This window comes from Neomonachus schauinslandi, chromosome 1 (genome assembly GCF_002201575.2).
Source record: "Neomonachus schauinslandi chromosome 1, ASM220157v2, whole genome shotgun sequence".
Classification (NCBI taxonomy): Eukaryota; Metazoa; Chordata; class Mammalia; order Carnivora; family Phocidae; genus Neomonachus; species Neomonachus schauinslandi.
The window spans coordinates 75,596,988-75,614,416 of NC_058403.1; the positions used below are offsets into that span (position 1 = coordinate 75,596,988).

At 44.1% G+C, this 17,429-nt stretch overlaps 1 protein-coding gene across 1 annotated transcript in view; it reads left to right on the plus strand.

The window, feature by feature from the left end:
• Positions 1 to 12,937: 12,937 nt before the first annotated feature.
• The window catches only part of P3H2 (prolyl 3-hydroxylase 2), a 154,031-nt gene continuing 149,539 nt past the window's right edge, over positions 12,938 to 17,429 (plus strand). The window contains exon 1 of the mRNA XM_044914481.1: positions 12,938 to 13,408. Within this exon, the coding sequence (XP_044770416.1) occupies positions 12,938 to 13,408 (471 nt within the window). The remainder of the gene's footprint in view (positions 13,409 to 17,429) is intronic.

Consider the following 17,429-nt stretch of genomic DNA (forward strand, 5'->3'; position numbering starts at 1 on the left):
TAAAGAGATACTTCCTCTTGTCTCTGGGGTTTCAAAAACAATTCAGTCAGATCTACCCAGTGGCTCTGTCTTTGTTGTCTCAAGTTTCTCCAATTTGCCTTCTAGGTGTAAAACTATTGTTCAGAGTCCATCCCTGACCCTTTGTTGAATTTCCACTGTGTTTATTTATTTATTTATTTATTTATTTATTTATTTTTTAAGATTTTATTTATTTATTTGAGAGAGAGAATGAGAGAGAGAGAGCACATGAGAGGGGGGAGGGTCAGAGGGAGAAGCAGACTCCCTGCTGAGCAAGGAGCCCGATATGGGACTCGATCCCCGGACTCCAGGATCATGACCTGAGCCGAAGGCAGTCGCTTAACCGACTGAGCCACCCAGGCGCCCCAATTTCCACTGTGTTTAGATCCATCTTCAGACTCTACAGGCCTGCTGGATGCAGATTCAGATCCTTTGCTCATCTTGATCTATAGCCTAAAAGTAAACAATATCCTCTTCCACGGAAATCTGAGCATACCAAAAATGAAATGGAAAGTAAAAGCAAAGCAACTTCCAGCATCTTGAGCAGTTGAATGATACTGATATTTTCAAATTTGAACCTTGAGAAATTTTCTGTATGTTTTCTTTGTCCTCAGGAACGTCTTCTGCCCACATCTTTGCTGGACTTTCATGGGGATATATTGGTTGGAAGTGTGGCATATTCGAAGGTAAGGTTTTTCAAAATTTCAAAGCTGCAGTATTTTTTTTTTCCTAATGCATTATGTGCAAATAAACTCCAAGAGCTCTGGCTGAAGTGGTAGCAGGGGTTCTAAAAGGTCTCAGGGATTGTACAGCACCTGTAAAGATTTCACAGTTTGCAGTTCAATGATATTTTTAAGGAAATCAACAAGGCAAAGTTTAAAAGTCAACATTGATAAGGTAATTTGCCCCAGGAAAACAGCCTTGTCTACAAAAGTGTTGTTTTCATGCTAGTTCACTCACCGAATCACTGTATGTTTGTATACTAACACGTCACTTTTCAATCTAGGCCTAAAGGTCTTTAGCAGAATCAGGGATCTGCACTAGAGGATTTTAAAATGTTCCCTCATCCTAGAACATCCTGTGAGTTTAACTACGCAAGTTTGTCTCTGATTCGTGCTCATGATACCCTCTTCAACTTTCCTTTTGAGTGTAAGGCAGTGTGTGGTTGCAAGGGGAAGGGGGGTAGTGGGAAGTTTGTATATGCATGGTAGTAGGAGGCTGTGTGAGTTGGCTTGCCACATCAGAAAGCTAGGCACCGAAATCTCATTCACTGACTTAGTTCCGGGTTTACTGTGGGACTGAGGATAAGGCAAATCCTCGGCTCTTGATCTGTTTCATCATCAATAAAATTTGAGAAGTTTTGATCTATATTCATGGGAAAAAGAACAGAGATTATGAGTAAATACATAATTTGTCCTCATTGTTCTGTCCTTAGAATGTCAGATGAGAAGCCCTCCAAAGAAGAATGTCCCTGTAGAAAAAAATGAATAAATGTAAAAATTTATCCTTGGCCCTTAATATCCTCAAGACTTGTCAAAAAGCCTTAGTATTGGGGCGCCTGGGTGGCTCAGTTGGTTAAGCGACTGCCTTCGGCTCGGGTCATGATCCTGGAGTCCCGGGATCGAGTCCCACATCGGGCTCCCTGCTCGGCGGGGAGTCTGCTTCTCCCTCTGACCCTCCTCCCTCTCATGCTCTCTGTCTCTCATTCTCTCTCTCTCAAGTAAATAAATAAAATCTTTAAAAAAAAAAAAAAAAAAAGCCTTAGTATTATGGCATAATTTTCCAAGGAAAGGGATATAGGTTTTGCCAATTAAATGAGGCAGCAAATGTAATACAAGGATTAACTCCTGTTTTCATCCGTTATCCTACAATAATACAGAAGCAGATCCCTAGAGAATTTCAAATTTTGTGTGATAGAATCTGAGGTCTGGCAGTCTTTTCGGTGGAGAGTGTAGAAGTTAGTTTGTTTTCCTGTGGGTGTATGAGGAATGAAGTGAGGGGAAAAATAGAGGAAAGGGATATTCGACAGAAACTCTTATATCCCCAAATTTGAGAATCATTTTGGTTATCTCTTAAAGTGCAGCAATACTTCTAGAAAGTTAAATATATTGTTTTAATCGAACTGTTTCCCTACTCGCTAAAGTTTTCCATACTGAGGGATATCAGATGGGATTGTGGAAAAAGGGGAGGGACTGATAAGTTTGAAATATCTAGTCCCTGGGTATGGGTGAGCAGGGTTATCTTTAGTTTGCTAAAATCTGTTCTGGGGGTGAGTGAGATCTTGAATCTTCCACTTGGCAGTATAAGCCAAAGCCCTTACATAGGGAATGTCCAGGAGTCCAGACCAGGTGGGGAGATAATATCTATCATCCTACATGTGTGGAAGGGCTTTTAAAATGATGAAGTGCTACAAAAATTAAAGTGATGTTATTTTCTGAAAAACAGTGATTATTGTCTATGAAATGACCATTCTTTTTTTCTAAGGACTTTTTTTTTTAAAGATTTTATTTATTTGTCAGAGAGAGAGAGTACAAGCAGGGGGAGCAGCAGGCAGAAGGAGAAGCAGGCTCCCCGCTGAGCAAGGTGTCCAATGTAGGACTCGATCCCAGGACGCTGGGATCATGACCTGAGCTGAAGGCAGATGCTTAGCTGACTGAGCCACCCAGGCGTCCCTGAAATGACCACTCTTAAATCAAAAGAAACACTTCTAACTCCTTAGAAGATCAGCTTCAGTCACTGCAATATTTTTAATGAGGAGGATTCTTTATCTTTTGAGAGTACACTTGACTTCAGGAAGCATCTACGCCACCTGAAGTTGATTCCAGGAAATAGGATAAGGAAGGTTCTTTTTTGGTAAAAATTCAGTTTTGATTATAAAATAATATGCAAAGTATCTCTGCAAGTCCTTCCCAAAGCATTGGTGTCAAAATGGGATCAGCATGTGGCATCCCAGGGTGTCTCCTTTGAAGGAAATTGACTATACACTTTCTTTTATGTTTACTTTAACAAATCAACCTATGATTACAGTTTGTGTGGTAAAGCCCGAGGTCTGGCAGTCTTTAAGAGGCCAAATGCAAGTTAGTGGCCCACATTTTTTTGTGTATATATTAAGATCGAAGTGGGGAAAAAAATGGAGATTTTATTTATACAACTTGCATCATCAAGTAAGAGGAAGAAGTTATCTAAAAAGTTTTTAAGCATATACATGTATATTTTTACTGTACCTTAAAAGTAATTATTAAAAGTTTGAGAGTGGTTTGAAGATAATGTTAATTTTTAAATATAAATTGTCTTGGGCGCCTGGGCGGCTCAGTTGGTTGAGCGACTGCCTTCGGCTCAGGTCACGATCCTGGAGTCCCGGGATCGAGTCCCGCGTTGGGCTCCCTGCTCGGTGGGGAGTCTGCTTCTCCCTCTGACCCTCCTCCCTCTCATGCTCTCTGTCTCTCATTCTCTCTGTCTCAAATAAATAAATCAAATCTTTAAATTGTCTTATCCTCTGAAAGTAAATTGGTCCAGGTCCGTTTACTACTTACATTCTGAACTCTACACGGTGGTAAAGGAGTCAGATTCAGTAAAAGAGGATTTAAGATATCAGTTTGACTAATTATTTATTAAGTTTGTTTTTGTTTTTGTTTTTGCTTTTGTTTTTTACTTGAGCCACTTCATCACTGCATGTGTGTCTCACCTTCTCCATTTATCAAGTGGATTTGGAAAGTAGGGTAGCTGTCCCTCTACTCCTTTATTTTCCCTCAATCCTGGATTCTCTTCATGATTCCTTCCTATGGGTAAAGACAGACGACAGAAGGAGAATACACGTGCTGGACAGACTGAGCAGGAGGTTCCCCAGGAAGCTGGGGCATATGGATCAACTCTGCAGTGCCTGGAATTGTTACTACGCTACGGGTTGTCTCAAAACATTTACACCAGTCTCCTGCTCTACTCGCTGAGGTTGGCTGATATTTCTAGGCAAAATCAACAAGCTCTCAGTAAGCTGAGACTTTTAATGAGCCCCAGGGAGCTTGGAAATTTGCTTGGGAACCAAAGTTTAACTTTCTCCCAGAAATAGATGTGGGGAGAGGGGAAGTAATGCTTTAGGGGACTATGAGAAATGTAATGACATTGTATTTTCACAATGAAAGAAGCAGAGCACACTTAGAGCTGAAAGGGATTTCAGAGGTCTTGTTCTCTACCTTCCTTCACTGTTGGGGGTAAAAGAGGCCCACGATATCACACTTAGTTCATGGCCGAGCCATAACGAGATGGGGGGGCGGCATTCTGATTTCCTGTGCAGGCTTATTTTATGTGCATGTCTCTTTTGAAATACAAATTCATTCATTTTGTTCACTCATCCAAATAGCATTTTCTAAAACACAGACATGGTGTTGAGATCTAGTAAATCTCTTTCTTCCCAGGAGACTAAGAGGATGATGATCATGCGGTATCTCTTTGAGTATGTTTCCATTTGGGCAATCTGAACATGGCCAGCTACTGCGAATGAAAGGTGATTTGGAAGCGAACACAGCAGGAGTGGACTGGAGATGGGACAGCATGGTTAAAGAAACCACCAGGCAGGCACCCAGCCAGGCTGGCGAGGAGGAACAGGTGGTCAGATGATCAGGAAGCTGGAATCTATTTTCAGGGGAGTTAAAATGAGTAGTGAAGTCAGAATCTAAAGTATTTAGGCATGATGAGTGACAAGTTCCCCAGCAGAGGCACACTGTTGATTTTAAAAGGGTACTGCCAGTGTTTTTGAAGGAATTCCTTAAAATCATGATGACAAGCAAAATAATCAATTTTAAGATATACTTTTGGTATTTTAGCTTTGATAATTTTATTTTGATTACCAGGTTTTTTTGAAGAATTTGAAAGTTTCTGTGGAGAACAATTTCTTTATTCAAAAATAAAGCAAAACTATTTTTCTTTCTAACCTTTTTCTCAAATACATATATATGAGAAAATATACACACATACATATATACATATATATGCAGTTTTCTCTGTATCTAATTTCCTTTTACTCTATAGGTGATAGTAAATCAGACGGGTTGTTAATCTCTGTGTCTACAAATGAGATTTTGGTAAAAGATGCACTAATTTTTATATATATTTAAACTAAAAAAGGTATATGTGATATCCTTACAAGGATTTATCCTAGATGTGCCAAGACAAGGCTGTTAATGAGATGCTGAGATTTCTGGGGCTACGGTGGGAAAGGACTATATATCTTCTTGAGACTTGGAGAGGCCTTATGCTACAGCAGGTTGGATGGGTTGCTTGTACCTATCAGATACTAGAGAACGGAACAGAAGAGGCTCAACAGTCCTGGTGGAGGCACATCTAGATTTTATCCAGAGAAGTGGGGATGCTAGCATGCAGGTACCACAAGTCTGACCAGTCATGATGCAGACATTGTTAGAAATGTCCTAAAAGAAGGAAATAGTGATGTGGACAAAACAGACTAGAATAAAGAGAGAGACAGGCACCTAGCTCTAGAATTAGGGACTTTTAATAGCTCAGGCTTTATTGCCTTAATATTTGGCACTTTTTATTTCCCTGTGATCCCAACAGAAGATGATCTGGAGGCTACCAGAAGGTTGGAGAAGTTGACTAGAACAAAGCTTCTGTTGGCAGGTGCTAAAAAGAATTCATGTCTGGAAACTCTAACAGGAAAAGAAAGGGATCGTGAGGATGGTGGGCTCTGGACTCAGATTCAAATCCTGCCTCCATAACTCATTTCCTCTGTGGACTTTTTTAACAAACAAATGAAAACAACAAAAAGCCAACTTTTTCTACCCAAATGTCTTTGTATAGTTCATATAATATTATATCCTTAGCTTCTCCCCATCTCCTGACCCCAAGGATCAAATAAAACCACAAAATGTACCCGGCTCAGAAACCTCAACTGGTATTAGTTGAACCCAAATGAAAGTCTAATGCTATAAGGGAATTTAGTGATCCTTTACCAGCCAAGTAAAATCTTTATATTTCTTCTAGTGTGTTCCATATACAACTTTCCATCTAGTTCCACGGCAGCCTATGTTTTTGCTGGAAATGGGTACAAGCTACGATTCAATGTGAAGTGGTCTTGTCCATCCTTTCCCCCACGAAGCTGAGGCCGGAGAGACGAGAACACCAACAGCTCTGCTGCAGCCAGGATGGGCCCCAGTGCAGAGCATGTACTTGGAGGCCACTGAGAGCAAGCACTTTGGTGGACCAGAATTAGGGACAAAGAATCAGCAAGCAAGACATGAAACTCAGCCAGGTGACCATCATCAGGGGTAGCTGTAAGACGAGACAGAGGGTACCACAGAGGAGCAACGAAGCTCACCCCCCAGGATTCTGTCAACAAGAACGAAGTCCTGGTTCAGGCAGGTTACTAGCATTAGTGATGTGTGACAGCTGGAAACAGGGGCTTGGTTTAGGAAGAATCTCAGTTACAGAGAGCAGGAGCAAGGTGGGGCCCCATTTCAGAGAAACGGAGCTGATCATTGTTCTATTTAGATAAGTAGAATGTTGGAGGGGAGTCCTATTTTCCTCACCTGTCTTGCTGCAGGCACTTCTAGAGTAGTGCTTCAGAAGTTCCCTAGCTGAGAGTAGGCAGGTAGGTTTGATTTGAGGGTGTGGGTGGCAAAAGTAATAGAAAGACCATTTACTGCATATTAAAACCCACATCTCCAAACCTGCTTTTCAGCGATAAAAGTTAATATTTGGGTCTTTATTGCTTCCACTTCTGCATCTACTCAAGTGGTTCTAAAATTGAAGTTGGAGAATTGATTAATTATCAACCCTAATATCCCAACAGCAGAGGACATGGCTTCAGTTTCTAAACTAGATTTCAAGGGCCCAGCAGGCCAGTAGGAGAAAGTGGGGCTGACTTTTTCATGGGAGAAAACCTCCTTGGATTACTGCATGACTGGGCCCAGATTCAGTCTCAAGAGCTTGCAGCAGGGCTGAGCCTGAAATGTGGGATCAAGGAGCCCCCGGTACGGAGAACTCAGAGAAGGAGATGGGAAGGGGGTCTCAAAGATAGGCAGGACACGAGGATAATCTCAGAATAATGGATCACCCATACGTACAGAGTAATCTCTCCCAGAATTTCTCATGAGTAAGTTTTTCTTTGGGTCCCTGCAGTGATCTGGCATCTCTTCCATAGGAATGAATTAAGACCTATTTACTCTCATAGTCATGACTGTTGCTACATGCATTGTTGTCACCTGTCAAGTTGAATTCAGGGTCATATTCAGCCTCTAACAAATACATGCAGTTTTTTTCTTTTTTATTAACATTTCATGTATTATTTGTTTCAGGGGTACAGGTCTGTAGTTTTACATACACACACACGCACACACACCCTATGTCTGTATTTATTTTGCAAAAAAAAAAAAAAAAAATTGTATGAGTTTGTGACTCTAGCTGAATGAGGAACATACAACAAAATCTGTGACTAAAGAAAAAATGTGCTTTGTACAAGTTTAACCAAAGCAGAATTTTGACAGGAGCTATGCAGACTTTTGAGTAACAGGGAGAGGCAACACAATACAGCAGGAGAGACAGTAAATAGGCTTCAGCCCTGGCCCTGTAACTTGTAAGCTGGCACCCTTTGGCAAACCGTTCTTTTAGAAGTCTCATTTTTCTCACTGGTAAAATTATAATACGAATGTCTTACTCAGAAAGAGCCCTGAAAGTGACATGTCTAAATGTTTGTGAAAAGAACTGGCAGAACACCCAGCACACAGGATATACCCAATTCTCTTGATTTCATTCTGAATTGTGTTTTTAGCTTAAATTATTTTGGGAATAATTAGCATTCTTACTTCACTTTTTTCTTGTTCAACTAAAATGCGAGTCTCCCAAGGAATGAGTTTAGAATGTCTGCATGACAGGAGTGCGGGGACTGAGTGTTTGCAGTGTTTTGTTTGATTTGGAATTGCAGAGCTCAATCAGGAATTAAGGTAAACGCAGGGACAGAGCTATTAAGGAAATTAGAAGGGAACAGACAGTCCTGGAATGTGGCAACTCTTGTTTGATTTTAAATGTAAGTTAAATATTAATTTTTCTAAAAAAAAAAAAAAAACCCTCTTTCTCCATGGAGGCCTTTTTTTTCTTTCGCTGATAGATTGTTGGTGGCTTGCCTCTCACGCTAGCTTATTTGGAGGAAAAAAAAAGTCTTCAGATGATCCTATTTGCGTAAGAAAAAAGTCTTCCAGGGGCGCCTGGGTGGCTCAGTTGGTTAAGCAACTGCCTTCGGCTCAGGTCATGATCCTGGAGTCCCTGGATCGAGTCCTGCGTCAGGCTCCCTGCTTGGCAGGGAGTCCGCTTCTCCCTCTGACCCCCCACCCCTCTCATGTGCTCTCTCTCAAATAAATAAATAAAAATCTTTAAAAAAAAGAAAAAAGTCTTCCAAATAGCTCTCTTTTTGCCAGCATGAACAGCATGAACAGGGTTGGGTTGTTGCATAGTGAGAATTATTCCTTTCATTTTAAAGGAATCAGAGATATTTGGGACAAGCAAGAGCCCTGGTTACACATGATCAAAATAAGTAAATATTAGATTTGCTTTATGGAAAGGGTTGATTAAGTCTCCTGCTGAAGTCTGAGGACACTTTTTATTGTTCCATCATGATTTTGAAGGAAAGAGAGAAGTCAGCTTTGAAAAACTATGCTGATTTGGAGAAAATAAGAAGAATCTGAGGATCTCCTCTTTTCTGAATTCCTTCCTGCTGTTGGAGGTTCCCTAAAGCAAGTGGGTATGATGATGCTGTCAACTTGCAAACAGAAGTCAAAAGGAAATTCAAGCTTCTGTCAAGATTCATTCCAAATATAATAAAAAAGGAAGTGATTGAATCCCTTTTAAAGCTTTTGGATGGATTCTCTTGTGCTTTGGCTGTTCTCTGACTTTTTAAGGAATGGGGAACAAAAGCAAAATTGCACTCTCCCGGTTCATACCCATCTTAGCAGACACTCCAATATCTGCCACTTCCAATGGCTCCCTTTTCCACATCATCTTTTTTTCTTCTTCTTACTTTCCTTTCTTTTCCCGTTCTTAAAAAATTCACAAAGCTACCATCAACCAGGGCTCCATGACAAGAAGCATGCATGTTCTACATTTCAGTATATAAAATGAATCATGCTACCTGCCACTGCCTATCTATGTGACCTGTGGGCCTCAGCTTCCTCCTTTGCAATATAAGGACACTGAATAAAATCTGCAGTGCTTAAGCTATGTTCTATCACAGCGTTTCTCACCTTGGGCACTGCTGATACTTTAGGCTGGATAATTGTTGTAGGAGACTCTCCTGTTCATTGTGGGACGGTTAGCATCAAGCTCAGCCTTTACCCATTAGGTGACAGTAGTACAACTGTACACCTCTTCCCTAGTTGTGGCAACCAATAAGGTCTCCTGTGGGGTGGGGGTGGGGGGATTCGCTAACTAAAGCGGTAGCTCTCAAACTTTGGTGAATATAGAACTCCTGGGGAATGTGGTAGAAACATGAAGGCCCATACATGATTTGACTTCAAGAAGCCAGGGCCTCTGTGTCTTTTAATAGTATTTGGATACACAACAAAATTAGAGAACCACTGTTCATGAGGAATCATATTGATGAAGTGAATCTCAAACTATGATTTCACACAAAGAACCTCAGGAACTTGTTAAGAGTTCAAGAAAGCAAGGGATTTGTTAGAAATGCACATTTTTAGGCTCAGTTCTAGACTTAGTGAGTCAAAAATGCTGAGATGCTACCCAGTTGTCTAAGAATGGCTCAGGTAAAGAAAAAGTACATTCTTGGTACATCCAGCAAGATGTACAGAAGTATGAGAAACCCAAAGAGGATTGACTTTTTCAACACAGGTTGATGTAATTGGACAGAGCATTGTCTGGAATCAACTTCTCCATCCTGCATGGCTCTTATCGCCTTATGGTCATGAACATGTGTTCTGATCCAGCCTTACAAGGCAGATCAGATTGTCCTCCTTGGGGAGCAGGTATCTGAGGGATGGCATATCTCAGACTCATCAATCCTCCATAGCACCTGAGGTCCTGACCCATAGACTTACTCTTTGGGCTATGGTATTCAATCTAGAGTGGTGGTTCTCAATCTTGGTTTCATCTTAGAGTTACTTAGGGAACTTAAAACCAACCAACCAACCAACCAACCCAAAACTCAATGATGAGGACATACCCTAAACCAATTAAATCAGAATCTCCCTGAGAGCCAGATAGCAGTATTTTTGCCCTCTGCAGGTGATTCCAATGTTCAAGCAATTTTGAGGTGTCAACAAAATGCTTCTTATGAAGTCATGTAGGATTTGTATAGAGGGAAATAAGGAAGAAAGATATGTAAAAGGTTTGAAAACACATGGCCAGTTTTGGGGACCAGTAGGATGTTTGGTATGGCTAAAGACTCTAAACTTTTGATTCCGTGCCAATATTAGTGCTTCCCCTGAGATTTCCTGGATCCTTCCACTAGAAGCTAGCTTTGCAGATTCTGCATTTCTATAGTACTTTGAATCTAATCTAACCTGTACCACATTCTACTGTTGCAGGGTTGCAGGGTTCTTGTCTCACAGATTTGAAGAATTTCATGAACACAAAAGGGTAAAGTGAAGTGAAAGCTTATTAAGTGAGGGTGAGAACAGAAAAGAAAGAAAAAAAAGCTCTTCAGTTACAGGGTTCTTGGAAGGCTTACCACTGAGGGCTTTCATGGTCCTTCTTTTATAGAAAACTGAACAGGGAACCTGGTAAGTTTCTTGTCAATATCATGGTAGATCTATGAATGAGAGTATCCTGTCTATATTTAGAACCAACAAGGTGGACTTGTAACTATCATGAGAACAAACAAGGTGTTCCCTTCTCTCTGGTTAATATCTTGTGTATAACATTTCCCCACATCTCGGATTTGTGAGTCTCCTTAAGTAGCCCCCTGCAGGAGCCTAGTCATGTAGCCCTCCCTACCTGTCTCTCCTTACCTAGCCTTGCCTGTCCCTTACTAACTTGTGTTATAGTTCCATATATGAAGTTTGTCTCCTACACAACATTGTGAGCTTCCAGGGATAAGAACCCTGGCTTATTCATCTCCCCCCTTCCCCTAGAATACCTAATTGAGAGTAGGCATCCAAAGATAGGAATTTAATTGACATTTATAAAATGATGTGGAAATGACACAGAATGTAGAGAGAATCTATAGCAAAGCCTTCTGGCACTCTATCCCCAGTCACAGGAGGACTTCCTAGCCTAGTGTGCTTCCAGAACCTTCCACAAGTGCACTGATAACTCTGGACTCTGAGTCTTATCTGAAAAGAGAGACAATCCCTAGAGAAAAAGTCTGGGTGGATGACCCAAGTGCAAATTCTGACATACTGAACATTCAAAGCATTCAGTACACACTCAGCTCCAAATTGGAGATTTTACACCAGCGAGATGAGCCAAAATGAGTGAGGTTTGGTGGAGAAAAATAATAACAGCATGATTCTTTGGTGTCCTTTGGAATTACAAAGCCAAGGCTGTTCATGTTCAGAGTGGTCAAACCCAACAAAATGAAGGAATGAGCATAAAACTCTGGCATCCTCCTCAGCATACTGGGGATTCCACACGAAAGACTTTTTTTGAACATTCATATCAACTACATGAGAGGTGTGGCTCTTTCCCATCCCCCTTCCCCCTTGCTCACCATCCCAGTGGCCAAGGAGACTGGGGAAATTGCCACAGGCTCTAGAACACAGGAATGCCTTCAGGAGGCAGGTTGGAGTCAAGGATCCAGTGAGTAAGCTCTCTGGAATCTCTGTGGGAGTTTGGAGCCAAGAACAGGAAAGAGGGGAACACTGTGGCTCAGAAGGTATTTATGGAAGACGAGAAGCAGGGGAACAGGAAAGCCTCCAGCGAAAGTTGTGTTGGAGTCTGGTAGCCGATTCTTTCAGCATTCTCATCCCTCTTTATTTGCCTCTTTAACTCTTAGAATAAGAATTTATATCTGAAAACCATTTGATGTGTTGGGATGTTTGTCTGTTGTAGGAATGAGGAAACGGGAGGCTCAGCTGCACAAGGTCACACAGTCGGTACACTAACAGACAGACTGTAAGGACAGTCTCACCTTCTTCCAAAGGTTCTCTAGGTCCTGTGATATGACCTGAGCACAGAAAGGTGGGCTATTTTGCTTCGCTCTTGCCCCTACCCCTGCTCCAATGCAGACACACACCCCTGCAACGTGGGGTGCGAAGGCAAGGGAGGGACCCTTCCTATGGGAAGGAGCAGCAAGCTTTTGATTCCATAGGCCCAGGATTGAGTAGTTCCCTTTGCCTTTTCTCAGTTCCATACACGTGAACTCACAGCCGCCTTTCTTCTCAAGTCTCCGCACCTGGGCCAATTGGTCCCCTGGTGCTTTCCTCCCAGCCTGAGATGGAGCTTCAGTGCTTCCTCTGAAGGTGAAAGACTGCAAACTGCGGTCATGCACGAATTCCAGAAAATGATTAGAATCCTAACGTCACTAAGCCGGGTTTCCCTCCTCTCTATAAAGGGAGTATTCCCATCCATTCTGCCACGCGCAAGGGAGCGCACGTGGAAAGCTCTCGCCCCGGGCTGGCCTTGAGTGGCGCCCGCTCTCTGGCACTGGGCGGTGCAGCGCCTGGTGTGCGGGCGGCGAGGTCGGGGCCTGCAGGGCGCGCGCTGAGCGCCGGCGAGCGGCTCGCGGAGGCTCGGGCAGCAGGAGGAGCGTGTGAGCTGTGGGCGTCCCTTTAAGAGCGGCCGGCCGACCCGGCCCCCGCCTCTCAGTCCGCTGAGCGCCGGCGGTCACCTGGGGCTCGCGGGGCAGCCGGATCGCGGCGGGGCCGGCGCTCTCACCGCGGAGGTGGGAGACAGGGCCCTGACGCCAGGTGCCGGGAGCCGTCTTGGTGCGTGGCCGTCCCGCGCCTCTCCGCGCCGAAGGATGCGGGAGCGCATCTGGGCACCGCCGCCGCCGCTGCTGCTGCTGCTGCTCCCGCCGCTGCTGTGGGGCGGCCCCCCGGACAGCCCGCGCCCGGAGCCGCCGCGCGAGCCCGGGCCTCTGCAGCCCTTCGACCTGCTCTACGCTAGCGGCGTGGCCGCCTACTATAGCGAGGACTACGAGCAAGCGGTGCGCGACTTGGAAGCGGCGCTGCGCAGCCACCGGCGCCTGCGGGAGGTCCGAGCGCGCTGCGCCCGCCACTGCGCCGCGCGCCGCCCGCTCGCGCCCCCCGGCGCCAGCCCGGCGGCCGAGCTGCTTTTCTTCCGCGCGCTGCTGGAGCGGGCGCGCTGCTACCGCAGCTGCCAGACTCAGCGCCTCGGGGGCCCCGCGTCCCGCCACCGCGTCAGCGAGGATGTGCGCAGCGACTTCCAGCGCAGAGTGCCCTACAACTACCTGCAGCGGGCCTACGTCAAGGTACGCAGAGCGCACAGCTAACGCCCCCTGCGAGCCCTCCCCACCGCCCCAGTCCCCGCCCGAGCCGGCGCTCTGCTCATTAACCTTTCAGTGTGGGTCTCCTTGAACCTGTCCCATGTTTGTGCATGTAGGTATCTGGTGGCCCAGGCTCTGTAACAAACAGTAGGTGGAACCTGCGCAAGCCATTAGCTCCTTGGGCATCAACTTGTCTCTGGAAGAGGACTGCATTGATAAGATGATGCTTAAAGTACCCATTCAGCACTAATTTCTGAGGCTTTGGCGGAGCTGGGTCTAGTATAAGGTCTTCTCTCACTCCATTTCTTGGTCTAACCTCATCCCCGTTTCTCTTCCTTCTCCACTCCCTCATCCCTCCTACACTTCAGTCTACACCTTTTTTCTGAAATTTACAAGAGAACATCCTCATAAAGCAGAGTTAAAAGTTTACTTGCTCTGGACCAAATTTGTTATCCTCTATTCTCCCCTGCACCTACAGAACAGTAAAGATCAAAAGTTAAAGAGAAGGTGTAGTGGGAGAGGTGAATCTGTGTGAGGCAAACTCTCTAAAAGTATCTACCCAAGTGCTGACTTTGCCTCCTTTAGTAGAGGGCTTCTGATTTCTGGAGGTAAGTATTGGAGTGAGTTATTTGACATCAGATGCCCAGTACTGTCCTTTGGGTTTTATTTCGTGTGTGTGTTGGGGGGGGGGGGAGGGGATTCAACCTGCCTGAAGTTAGTGTCAGGAGGTATACCGTGTGTATTGGTATTTTTGCAACTTTGAAGATCTATCTGGATGCTTCACAGAGAGAATTTAGTCTGTGTTTCTGGAAAACCCCCTCTCCCAATCCATGTTGCTCTGAACTTTTACTTTCTCCCCCAACCCCCACTTCCTGGCTTTTTATGTCAATAGATCAGTGTCTCCTCTACACCTGCTGAATTGGCAGCTTTGTGGGGTCCCCCCCCCCCTTAGCTTTAGCCAGTAGACCAGGCTGTATTTCTAGGGTAGCAAAAATACACACCATGTACAGATCCACGTGCACACCATCCCACAAAGTCTGTGCTCTGGTGGGAAGGAGACTGGACGTGTGCAGTCATTTGTGGAGTTCAGGAAATCACAACTGAGACAAACTCTTAAGTCCCAGTGATAGGGCTGAGGGGCTGGGGCTCACTAGACTAATATTTTGGGTAAGAAATAAGGATCAAGCCTGAATCCTTTCCAGGATTTGTCTTCTGCTTGTTTTTGCCTCTTGATGAATTTGCTAAACCATGCATTAAGTATAAATCTGATCTTTTTTGGTTGAACGGCCTAATTTTTGGTGGTCTTAGAGAAAGCAGTCAATAGCAGAGAGGGTGGAGACCTTAAGTACCTGACAGCAGAATATATCCTGAGCCAGTTCCCAGGATAGAACGTGGGTGGTCAAGTTTGGTCCCAATAGCCCAGTCTTCCCCGGAGTCTCAAGATGTGAGGTTGGCAATCTTGCTGATAGTTCTGTCACACATCTTGGAGAGATTTTCCTTTCTCATTCTTCTCCAATCTTATAAAAATAAATAACTATGAGGTAACTCTTAAAATGTGGGTTTCTTTAGTTCTGTAATTAAGCTCATATCACTGTTAATGTTGATCAGTCATTCAGCTTCAGGACCCCGGTCGGAGGTCAAAGAAGGTGAAGCTATAGGTTTTAGATGCCTCAGAGTTTTACAGTGAATTGGTTATAGGAATTAGTCACTCATGGGCACCTCTGTGGGTGAACTGTTGGGTATGATCTCATGAACCAACGTAGTTTAAGAAGTTCTCCCCCAAATATGTGAACCCATGTGCTAACTTCTGTTTGACCAGCAGTGTTTCTGAGAACAGAGCAAGTATCTTCTAATAAGCAAAGCTTCTTGCATCTACATAACTGATAATCTCTTAAGGAGGAATTAATTTGTATTTCTTTGGAAATTCATTTCTGATGGTTGAGTGTGTAAGAGTGTCTCCGTGAACGCGTAAGAAGGTGTACCATGGTTCTTCCCTCTCCTCTCCCAAGAACTCCACAGTTTCAGTCTCTGCTTGGCTTCCTGGGAATTTTAATCATAAACACATGCACGTACGCACGCACCCATGCATGCAGATACCATCCTTTGAGAGTAAAATAAAACTCTCAAATAACAACAGAGTACTGTCAGGCTCTGACAAGTATGGATTCAGAAGTGTTTGCTCCCTGGTGATAGAACGTGGAGTTCCCTGGATGTGCTCGGATATGAGCATGGCCCCTCATGTTGTGGAATTACTTTGGACCTCAGCGATCCCGTTTGCTCTTGAGAAGGATAATCCTGGGCCACTCCACAATGAGGAGTTTGCAGCCAGAATTCAAGCACCGTGAATCCTATAATACAGCCGGAACTAGTGGGCTTCCTAGAGATAAGGAAGCACAGTTATTTTAATGTTAGGATCTACCAGCTGTAGAGGCTCTCAGGAGCTGCGCCTCCCCCGCCAGATCCCAGTTAGTGAGCCACTGATGGAAGCAGATCCTTTCTACTGGTGTGTAGGAGAGGAAGATGTATCGAGAATTATGAAATCCGAGTCCCGACAAGTTCCATTTCTCATTTCACTGATGAGGAAAGGGAGAGCTGGAGAGGGAAAGGGGCTCATTCAGTGTTGCGTATTTAAGGGCAGAGCCAACGTGATTTGATGAAATGAGCCCAGGAGTGATAGTTGGGAGTCTGGCCTTTGCCAATAACTGATGCCCATGGCTGTGCTGTGCCCACTGCCCCCACTGGGTCGCCTCAGGTCCCAGGGAATGCTGCAGTCCTCAGGGCTATCCTTTGGCCAGATTTGGACAGCTCCAGGGATGAGTAGATCCTTGTCCTGTGTGTGGTGTTATAGACACTCACTGTGTTTATCTTAAGCTCTGCTCTGTAGAATATTCCTTGAGAACCGGCATGTTGAGAATTTGGACAGCTATGAGGCAGTGGTCCTCCTTGGTTCCTAGCCCTGCCTTTCTGTTTAAACACAGGGTGAGACTCTTAAAAAACCTCGATTTTTATCATTTCAGATTGTATGATATAACTCATGCATGATTCATAGCCCAAAGCCCAAGATAGAACTTTCATTATCGTATTCTCTGCTCAGAAACCTTCAGTGGTTTCTCCTTGCTGCCTTATAAAGCCCACATAGCTGAATGCAGCATCCACAACCTGGCTCCCCCTTAGCTTTCCTGGCGCTGTCTCCCTGACTCACCACCCTCCCACCAGAGGGAAAATGGCTGTTTGGTCTTCCGTACCTGATGCTTTTGCCTACCTGGGTTTTGTTTATTCTCTAGGAGGCAGGTGGGCTCTGGCATGAAATTTACCTCCTCAGGCTCTGGCTGTGTGACTGTGAACACATTACATGAACTTTCTGAGGTTTGCTTCCTCCATGTGCAACATGGGGAGATAATAGGACTTACTTGACTGGCTTAGGTGAGATTTAAGAGATTTATGTAAGGTACTCAGGACAGGGCCTAGTTCTCAAAAAACACTGGAGACCTGTTTCTTCTTATTAATGGTTATAACAATGGATTTTTCCTCCTCCTGCTGTACATGTTCAAATGGTAACTGTCCTAACACAAATATACCTGTTTCTGTGAGGCCCTCCTTCACGCCCTCTGCAACTCCCACGAGAACACCCTTTCAGCCTCCTTTGAATGTCCACAGCAAGGAATCTCTTCTTCTCATAACATGTTTCGTTTTTAACTTTGTTTTTTGAGAATTCATGTATTTGCCTATCACTTACGTGAGCTCCTTGACATCAAAGAACTTACTCACTTTTGTATCTCCCAAAGTGGGAGTTTCCAGATCGGGATGATTATTAGATGATTATTATTAATCATCTGGGCATGAAAAATATGATTTAAAATTAGAGATTTAGGTACCATAGGTCTGAGTTGGTCCTCAGCATCTATACTCCCCCAGATATCTAAAACAGAGAGCGGTAGCAGTAAAAGCTCGGTGTATGTTTGTTGAATGAATAATAGTTTGGTTTCTTGTGTATGAAATATTGTGG